Source organism: Epinephelus fuscoguttatus, linkage group LG2 (genome assembly GCF_011397635.1).
Source record: "Epinephelus fuscoguttatus linkage group LG2, E.fuscoguttatus.final_Chr_v1".
NCBI lineage: Eukaryota > Metazoa > Chordata > Actinopteri > Perciformes > Serranidae > Epinephelus > Epinephelus fuscoguttatus.
In genome coordinates, this window is record NC_064753.1 from 46,799,373 (window position 1) to 46,810,097 (window position 10,725).

General features: G+C 41.7%; 1 protein-coding gene across 1 annotated transcript; it reads right to left on the reverse strand.

The window, feature by feature from the left end:
• Positions 1 to 8,740: 8,740 nt before the first annotated feature.
• Positions 8,741 to 10,435, reverse strand: LOC125879879 (pleckstrin homology domain-containing family F member 2-like). Its single transcript, XM_049561999.1, has 2 exons — positions 10,042 to 10,435; positions 8,741 to 9,726 (listed from the first exon to the last, which is right to left on the reverse strand). Exons 1-2 carry the CDS (start codon positions 10,295 to 10,297, stop codon positions 9,125 to 9,127), a joined length of 858 nt encoding a protein of 285 aa, XP_049417956.1. The 5' UTR covers positions 10,298 to 10,435; the 3' UTR covers positions 8,741 to 9,124.
• Between the last annotated feature and the right edge of the window lie 290 nt (positions 10,436 to 10,725).

Here is a 10,725-nt window from a genome sequence, read left to right on the forward strand (position 1 = left end):
CAATGCTATTCAATTTATCCACCAGTGCTTTTAATGTTTTGGTTGATTCGTGTATATGCCACCTGCCAAAGTGACCCGTAAGAGTGACTGTGTTATGCCACTGCTGAATTCTAGCTGCATTTGGCAGGCCGGGACATGCTAAAATCAAACCCTGGTTGCTTCTCAGCTGCCTCCCCATATGGAACCATAGGCAGCTGTTTCATTTTTTTTATCACACTTACATGTGTCTGTGTGAGTGGGAGATTTTAGATCTCTGAAGTTAGTGCAAACACATGATCTGGCAGGTCTTTGCCCTGCAGACACCCCGCTGTGCTGGCAGACTGGCAGGGTTGTGTTTGAAGTTCTCAGGTTGGGTATGTGTCACTGACCAATGAATCACCTCCGTCTACAAACACACTGAGGTTTTTAAGGCCTGTTAGACCAGCGTGAACAAATACTGTGCATGGATTCAGTTTCTTTATTGTCCTTTGTAGAGTTTTACAAGATGTCTCGCATTCTGTCCACTGGTCACAGGATGAGTGGAAGATATGGCCATATTTCATGACTCTAGTGTTCTCTTGACACTGCTGCCATCTAGTGAAGAAAACACACAGCGACAGAGTTGAGAGTTAGCCCAACAGTAGCAGGTTATTTATGAGCCCAGTTTGGCTTTAGAGGGGCTTCACTTCTCACAGGAAGCAGAGATGGTTCCTTTAAAAATTACACTAACAATGTTGGACTCAGACAAATTGCCAACCTCGTTAATATTCCAACTCCAGTTGCATCATATACATATAGGAGATAAATCTGATACAGGTGGAGGTCTTGAATAATAGTGTAGTTGTCAATATCCAATATGCCAATATATAACAACTCATTTGACTGATAACCAATGTCGATATCAATATATCCACTTTTTTCCCAACCTTATTTTAGTGATCATCAAGTCTAGTCAAGTTTAGTGGCGTTAACAACATATTATGCATGCATGTTCTTATCATGAAGGCCCACCAAATGGAGACATGAAATGCAAGATCTTCAATGTATGTAATAAATGTTCATTATGCAAAGTAGGGAAAAGCATGTTGGCTGATTCTGATAGTTCATTTTAATGCCAATATGGGCCAGTGCCAATGACATTCCAATCGTATTGTGCATCCCTAGTTTTTAGCTTAATAACAAGCCTGTTCTTTTCATTTTTAATGAATACATACTCGCCCTTTTTATAGTAGAATCTATAGGCTATGAATTGATGATAAATATTGTAGTTTCAAAGTGGAGTTGTGTTGAGAATAACTGTCCAACATTGTGACCTCTTTACAGAAATTCATTACCAGCCTACACAGACAATAAAAGTGTTGATATCATTGTGTTTAATATCAGGGTTATTACTGTGGACTTACTGTTAATATATGTCAGAAGCCAGCTGTGGTGGGAACAAGAAATCAACACATTACATTTTTAATTTCACCCAAATCCAGCTCCCTGTGAAGCAGCTGTGTTCAGAAATATTTTCCAAATTGCTGACCACGAACAGTAGGGGGTGCTGTTTTCTGACTTATCAGTGACTCGTGCCTCTGTGACTGCCAAGTGGCTTGTGTTGAGTCATGAATAGAGCTGATCAAGACAATAGCTAAACACACATACGCACACACTTAAGGGGATCCAAACACCCTGCAGCAAGCATGACTATAACCCAACAACCAAGTTAACTTAAAAAAGCTGAAAGCAGCATTCACTGATTTTTTTTCAGCCACCACATATGATATTTTACGTTATGTTATTTTGCATGTGTTAGTCTACTGACAGATGCAGGAGACACAAAGCAACATAGCCTTCATTTGGAGTTGTGTTTCTGTCCACATGATTAAGACAAGTCTAATATTCATTCTGCTTTTGGTGTTCACAAAAATCCCTGAAAAACATATCTGGTTATTCAGCTGCTAAATGCTTCACTATGTTCACCAGCTAGTCAGTGTCTGTCTGAAAACAGCTGCCTGCTGAAAGAAGTTGTTGATGAGAGCAGAGACGCAGTGAAGTAGTGAGCTATAAAACCAAAATAATGAGCTGAGAGACACGACGAGGCTTCATAAAGCCGAGGGGAACTGCAGAGTTGGTGATAATTCACTGTGGGTTCATTACTATGAAGGATGCATCTCACATGATATGAAATAATTTCATCCATCATGCGTATAAAAACATTGATCAGTGCATCTCTAAGCTTATTATAAAAGATAAAGCTGTACAACTGGATAATGAATCAAACAAGAATGAGAAATGCCCAAAATATGGACTATTATGTGGTAAAAACATCTTGCTTTATTATAATTAACCTCTGTTCAAATAATCAGTGTATTTCTAAATGTCGTTGCATCACTTTACAGTCAAAACAAGTAGCTTTACCACCTGGTGCAACATGAGCACAGGATTGCTACAAGGCCACGACATTGCCCAACCTGTGACCAACCACCAAGGCAGAACTGATGTGAGCGCCAGTCTTTGCAGCACTAAAACTGACAATACTGTTTGGCACTGAGTGTGGTATTCTACCTACCTAACTACAGCTGCTCCACATGACAGTTATGAACATGCACACCACACACAGATGATCTGCACACACAGCACAGCAACTTGAAGAGATGATTTCAGTGAGTCCACCTCATAATTCAGTAAGCCAATTCCAGTCGTCCGAGGCCTGGATGATGCCATTTCCTGAGACAGAGAGCTGCACATATATCCGTATGTTAGATTTTATATTAAAGCAGAGCAAGTAAACACACCAACATTTACAAACATTTGGCTGGCACCACTGTGGAAGTTTAAGAAGCAGTCTCATGCCATCGTTATAGGCCACATTAAGTCTTTGCATGTTGCAAAGCATAGTTCTGCCTCCACAAGGAAATCACTTTCTGGATCTGAATAACAACTCTGCTGACGTCTTTTGACCTTTTGTAATTACCAGGTTACTCTTGTAATTACCAAGTTACTCATAATTGCTAGATGCTAAGTTACATTAAAAATATACTGACGTCACGACTATGATTAAACACCCACAGTTTCTTTTTAATTTGTCATGTGTGTTTGTATGCACCAGACCTCAAGCTGCGTCAGTTCCTTCCTGCATGACCACAGATTTCTTCTTTTCACTGAGACCAAATAATTTACCCGAAAGTGGCCCAAATACCTGACTGCAGAAACAGTCAAGAATCTTCCACTGCAGCAAAGTGTCCTCTAGAACAAGAGAGTATTCACTAATACACAATACGGTTTTAAGACGGTTAATTTGTTTGAATGCACAGATTACTCTGTTAGATTCCTCGTTATTTGCAGTACTAATAATCACAGCATCATTTTACAGTTGTAAATAAACATAATATGACTACACCTGTAGTCTTTTTACTCACTTCAGTGAAACTTACCACTGGCAAGAAGCAAATTAATGAAATAAGGGGTGTTTCTGTCTTTTTCTGGAGCAAAGTTCAAGTCTGGCTTCATTTCCTTAGAAGAGGAACCTTCATGCTGCAGTAAAGTCAACCACAAAGTTTTGAAAGTGACGCTTTTCATAATCATACATAACGCCATCTTGGTTTCCTTCTGGTTTATCGGAAGTCTTAGTGGTTTAAAATAAGTGACCGGCTTTCTCCTCAGTCTGCAGTTTCCTATACACACTTTATGTTCATGCTTTGAACTGCTGGTGGTAAGGAAGTATTCGGATACTAAGTAATGCTGTGATACAAGAAAAAGGCCTGCATTCAAAACATAAATCAGACAAATGTATTTTCAGTATCAAAAGTAAAAGTACTCATTATGAAAAATGCCCACTTTCATGGTGTTACAGTAAAGTTATACATATTATAGCATTGGATAATTATTATTGATGCATTAACAATAGCAGCATTTAAATACTGGAGTTGGTCACGGTGCACAATTTTGTATTTGCAATCATCCTCTGTAACTAGCAAGAATATCTTAAAATAATTGTAATGAACAATGTAAAAGGTGCAATATTTAAAATACAGTGAAGTAGCGTAACATAAAAAACTCAAATAAAGCGCAAGTACCATTAAATTGTTTCTTAATTAAAGTACTCCACCACTGCTACAGTGATTAAGACTTATTTATAATGGGTCTGCACTTGTATAGCACCCTTCTAGTCATCTGAACACTACATGTCACATTCACCCATTCACACACCCATTCATACACACATTCATCCACCGGTGGCTGAGACTATCATACAAGGTGCCACCTGCTACTCAGTTTTTAACACACTCACACACCAATGGAACAGCCATGGGGAGCAATTTGGGGTTCAGCCACAAGGATTGGGTGGCCCTATCAGGCAGCTGTGGCTCAGATGGTAGGATGAATTTATATGCATGAAATATTTTCTTTCATTTGACCAAATAGATGACCATATATACAGATTTGTTTTCCTCAACCTGCCCATTATTCAGGCATGGTAAGAAACAGTAGTGCCCTCAGAATTTCTTCATGGGGTGGTCAGATGGGGCGATTAACAAATCTTTTTTAAATGTGTCATATATCTATACAAGTGTCAGGTGATTCCTTGTTGCTTTATTAGTCTGGCTGTCTTTTTCCTAAAAGACAAATGCGTAGCTTTAATTTGAAGGAGTACAGTGATTGTAAGGAACATATTATTTACTCGTGTGTACCCAAAGAACCCCCACTCTGGGGCATCACTGAGTAAGAACTATAGGAGTCTGAGAAAAGTGCTGGAAACATTTGTGAATCAGGAATAAAATGGTTGTTATATATTCCCCCCAAGTTTTAAACTCTTGGTGGCTCATCTGTTATAACTTAGTTCCTCCCATTCCTATTGGAACATTTGGCGACGAGTCCCTTCCACTTGCTCCGGTCCCTGGCGGCCCTTCTTGCACCATGCCAGCTGACACCCATCTCGCTCAAACGTCTGTCTCCACGTCTTCTTTGGACTCCCTCTCTTTCTCTTGCCGCCCTCAGGCACCCAGTCCATTGCCACACTCGCTGGTCTCTCTCTTGGCAGTCAGAATACATGTCCAGCCATTCTTCTTCTCCTGTCAGACAGTAGCGCTACTCATGCCCTCTCATCACCTCATCGTTGGTGGTGTGGTCTCGCCATGAGATCCTCAAGATAGTTCTGAGGCATCGTCGGAAGACATCCAACATGATGGTAATGCTGGCAGTCCTCATCCATGTCTCGCAGGCGTAGGTCGCTGTTGGAATGACCACTGACATATACAGGCGTAGCTTTATAAACTCATGCTGCTTTGGCCTATTACTCAAAACAATAGGACTTTATTTTTAATTCTTAATTTTAGGAATTAAAATTTCCTCAAGGCCAAATTGAGCTTGGTTGTGAGCGCAAGTCAGAATCTGAAGTGTGTAAATGTTGACAAGGTCCACACAGACTCTGTACTGTAAAGTTGGAACCGGCAGATACAAACTTTTCTATACTGTTGGTGCAGAGAAACATGGTTTCCTCTACATATAGTGGGGAAGTTCAAGGGAGAGTACCCTGCACCTGAGCAAACTATAAACACACCTGTCAGGTTTGTTCATCAGCCACATAATGTTGTTTTAACAAACTAAATTCTTATACGCCATGGTTGAGCCAGGGGCTTTCTGTTGTTGTTAGTGTTTCACAGTCAGATATTCTAAAAGAAAAAGCATCTTAAAATATATGTTTTCAAAAGTCTCCGCAAGAAAACAAAGAGCATTCTTGTTTTAGGAAAATTACCGTCTACATTATAACATTGTCACTCCTCTATCAGGTCACTTAACTCCTGCTTAAAGGTGTCTTGTTCCAGGAACAGTTCATGATTTCCTTGTTCCGTGACACCCTGCCTGCAGGCAGACAAGTCAAACAGGTCTGACACCAAAGTCAAAGTCTTGGCTCAATGTCACTGCTTTCCCCACCTGTGTCGAAATACAGTCAAACAAAAGGTTTTTTCAAAGTGTCAAAAGAATAGTTTTTCTCACAGTGTCGCCCATGTGGAACGCTGACATCTGCTGTGTGGACAGACAGAAGCATGAGCAGGGTCTAAGTGTATCCAAGCTTTACACAGTCCAGGGACTTTTCTTGACTTCGAGCTCACGGGAAGTCCCAGCCTGTTGATGACCAGTTGAACTGGTTCCAGTAAAAACATCACACCATTCTACTGTAAACCACCACACTCCTCTCTCTGTTAGTGACATGCTCGCTGCTAACACACACTGACCACCAGTATAACCAAGGTCTGCACTTCACACCCCGACAACACAAGGTCAAATACGCAAGATGATGCCTTACACACCCTAAGTGAAGATGAGTGAATGTTATCTCCAGGTATGTGCAGCCTTCTCATGTCTGACCAGAGGAAATCAGAGAGTGCTAAGCAGGTATGATGGTCACTAAGCACGAAGCACAGCTGAGGTTGCAGCTACTTGGTCATAAACCAAACTGATAAAGTCATCAAGGCAAAACTGAAATTTTGAGCTGATGATGGTACCAGATAAAAAAGGAATCAACACATCAATGTCATGGGGGCGCTGGATGAAAAGTCACGGGATCACCAAAGTTAGTAGAATTCATCCTCTGGGAATGATGAAAGTCTGCGCAAAATTCATGACAACTATCTAACAGTTGTCTAATAGATCCTTTCAGTCTGAACGAAAGTGGTGGCTTGACCGACGGACAAACCATGACTGCCATCCATAGAGCTACGCCATTTAGCATGGCTAGAAGCAGAGATGGATTACTAAGCAGGCCTACAGGGCACAGGTGTGCAAAATGACAGCCCCCTCCTCTGGCCTTTACCTGCAAAATGTTAAACGCACTGACCATGAAGAGACTCAAAAAAAAAGACCACAAAAAGATGCAAAGGAACTGCAAAGAGACAAAAAAGACACAAAAATGGACAAAACAACTACAATGAGATGCAAAACCACCAGAAAGTCTGTCTGGAGAGGTGGTGGGGCCTCTTTTGTATCTGTGCCCAGGGCCCCATTGTCTCATAATCCACCCACGGCTAAAAGCCCAGAAAAATAAAATATATATGTAAATATTCATGCAATAGTTGACTGGTCTTGTCTCTGTCTGTGTCCTGCTATAAGTGCCATTATGCATTCATTGACAACTCATAGTCTTCTGGTGGAAAAGAGCTATTAACACATACAAAGATCCCTATGTGCACAGTTACGCCCAGGAACATCACCATTAGAAGAGAGACTGGTAGATTTAATGCCACTCTAGAGGACGAAAGAATTGGTTTGTTGTGTAACAAAGGCGAACTTGAGAACAAGGTTTGTCATACTCTCCTGCAAACAAAGACACAATTGATGTACTTTGTAGTAAAATAACCTCCACTTATGTTGATTTATTTTGGTTGGATGGCCATGAACTGGCTGGACCTGGGATAGAAGGAAAGGATTTTGTTTCAGAAGGAGCTGAGCAGTAAGATAACATGTATTGTAACAGTGTCTTGTAAACCCATGAGAATTGGGAAGATTTGTGTGCATGACACAAAATAAAGAAATCAATCAATCAATCATTACCCTAATCAACCTATAAACCACATTAAACATACTGTGACAATTAATATTAATGAGCCTTGAAATAATAACTTTACAGTTATCAGTCCAGTAGAAATGAGGATGGATTCACTGGACTGTAGCTGTAACACACATTATTAAATGCCCCTGTACTAAATCCTACTTATTATCAGTAATGCTGGCATATATAATTGCAGCCACTGCAAACATATTTTACAGCAGGTATACTCAATTTAGGCTGGGGGCCAATCGCAGGAGCCCCAAACAGGTATGGTGTATGCATGGGGCGTTTTAAGGATTTGAGGACATTGTGGGCTTAGTTTGGACCTCTGTTGGGTTGTCCAGGGCATTTTCTGTGGTAAACAAGCTCTGATTTATTGCTTTTTTAAAATGCACTCTGGCACCTTATTCACCTTAAAAGTACAAAAAATGTCACCTTGGTAGTGTCAGAAAAGCCAATTAGCAGCTAGGAAGCCTCAGTAACAATATACAGAAGAGGTGGCTACACAAGTATGAACCATTGAGAGCGCTCAGGTCTTCAGCAACAGGTCTGCTTTGTGTCTTTGTGTTTTTACGCTCCACTAATCTGGAACAATCTCCCGGAAAATTGTTGGTCTGCTGCAACTCAAAGTATTTTAAATCAAGGACAAAGACTATACTGTTTGCCACTGATTTTTATGATATCAAATATTTATTCATTTCTCACACTGCACTGTAACTTTTATGATTGTATTTTATACCTTTCTTAGTATATATTTGAGCTGGTTTTTATTTTGTATTCTCCAGCTCTTTAATGGCATTTTAAATCGTATTTAAATGTCCTTTTATGTGTTTCGTTTGCACTTTGACCCAATGCCTTGCCTTAACATATGGAGAAGTCAGGGTCACACTTCCCATATCTGCAGGATATGAGGGCTCATTGAGATGTTTGAAGAGTGTGAAAATCATGTGGATCATATACTGCTACTTTTACAGTCACCAGATCTCAACTCAGTTGAAAACCTGAGGGATTTTGCAGCAGTCATTTATGTTTTTTCCTTATTTGTTTGTTACCTGTCTGTGTGCACAGGGGTCAGAACATTGTGGTAGTATAATTGATTTGATGATGAACCTCCAAGTTGTTCATGTAAATCTAAGAGGCAACAGTGTGTGTCACTATTTCATAGAACCTGTTAGCTGAGGTCACAGCACTCCAATCATCACAGACAAAACCTTCTTTTTTTTTCATGTTTTATTTTTTACTTCAAAGATAAATAAGAAGCGGATGCTCCCATGTACACAAACACTGATATGATACATGACTGAAATAAAAAAGTAGTGAGGCAGACCGAGCCCGGCCTCAAGTGTTCTACTCAAAATCCTCTGGTCACATAATCAGAGAAAATAAAGTAAAGACTTCACAGCAAGTGTTCAAACAAGTTACACAGATTATTAATATAAATAAATACCTATACAAGATTGTGTTATGTTATAAATTACTGTTTTGATATGGTTATGACGGAGTGAGAATGTCTTTCATTTGCTCGTATGTCACCAAGCTGTGTCGGCATTATGTCCATGTTCAACAATGTCCAAAGTCCAACATGAGGTGGTTTCTGCACTCTTGATGCGCTCACTGGGGCCTCACATGCTCTGGTCTGAGGTAGACATAGGGGGACCAGGAATCCATCTGGGATTCCATCCACCTGCTGGGGTCATGGTCGTCCATCTGCTCCTCTACCTCCTCTTCCTCATAGGATCCCTCAAATTCATCTTCATCTGAGCCGATCTTCTCTGTGCTGCTTCCCCTGATCCGAGACACCTCTTGGGCCCCGGCCTCTGTTGTGGAAAGGCTGGAGTGACACATGGTGCAGACCCTCAAACACTTAGTTGGATGAATGTGTCCAATGATCGCTCGCTTCTTGGAGCAGGCGCCGCAGACCACAAAGCCACATTTCCGGCAGTGGTGGCGGCGCTGGGTCACGGTGAACTTGCAGGCGCAGCGCATGCAGACAGCAGAGGCCTGGTCGGGGATCCAGGTGACGGCGAAGGTGGAGCTGGGTGTGCAGCCTGCTCTCTCTAGCAGTCTGGACCGGCAATCCTCCATGTGCTCGATCCAGGCTCGCTTCTCCTCGTATGAGGAGGCTGCCACGTAGAAGGACTTGCGTGGGGTGCGGATTAACCACTGGTTTCTCATTCTTGCACTGTCCTCCAAGTCCTCCAGCTGGATGTCCTCTGCAATGATGAAGAGACGGTACGTTAACACAAGGTAGCAAAGGTATGGACACTATTGGATGATTAAAAAGCATGTGAGCCATAACAAGAACTTCTTCTTTACAGCTTGTTTTTGAAAGATTACCCACATCCTTTGTTTCAAAATGCAACCTAATCAATGTGACTGTTTGGCTCTTTGTCCTTATTCTTGTTGACCTTTTTCTTTGTGAGTCTGAGGTTCACTTTTAACTGTCAATACATTTCAAAACCCTAAAAATGATCAAACAATTACGCTTAATCTTTGTGGTGTTTTGAAGAAGCAGATGAGTTGCTTACCGAGAGGGATGATCTGCTGTTTCTTGTGCCAACGGCCGTTGAGGATGATGCTGCCATACACCAGCACATCATTGAAGAGGAAGAAGACTTTCGGCTGTGGCCCCCGGCGGCTCTGCTTCACCAGGCGGCCCTCTCCGATCAGAACCCGACCAGGCTGGGACAGGGGCTTCCCAGATGGCCCAAATGAGCTCTCCACAGCATGGATCCGCTCCTGGTTATCCTTATCAAATGTCAGCTGGTGCACCATGGTGTCCATGTGTGTGGTGAGAAGTAGCAGTAGTAGTAATGGTGAGATTCCTGTTGTCAGTGCAGCAGTCTTTGTATTTCTGCTGATGCTTCCACGCCTTTCTGCAGGTGTGAGGTGTTTTCATGTGTTCGTCTTGTTTCTGATGAGCCAAGGAGCCGAGCACTTGCATTTATAGCCGTATGAGCTGGTGACGCAACGGGGCTTTCCAGCTTGGTCAGCCTGTAGACAAACACAAGTTGCGAGAAGTGAGGGGGCGGGACAAAATTTGAATTTAGAAAAAGTGACACAACAAATTCTGCAGAAGGAAGTGTCAGACTGGCAACATGTTTACCACAGAAATTCCCCTCTCTTGTGGACACATGCTCCTCACTTCTTGCATGATGATTTTGCATATTTGTCATGTCTGCTGATGTCTGGTACGTGGGACGTCAGGAGGA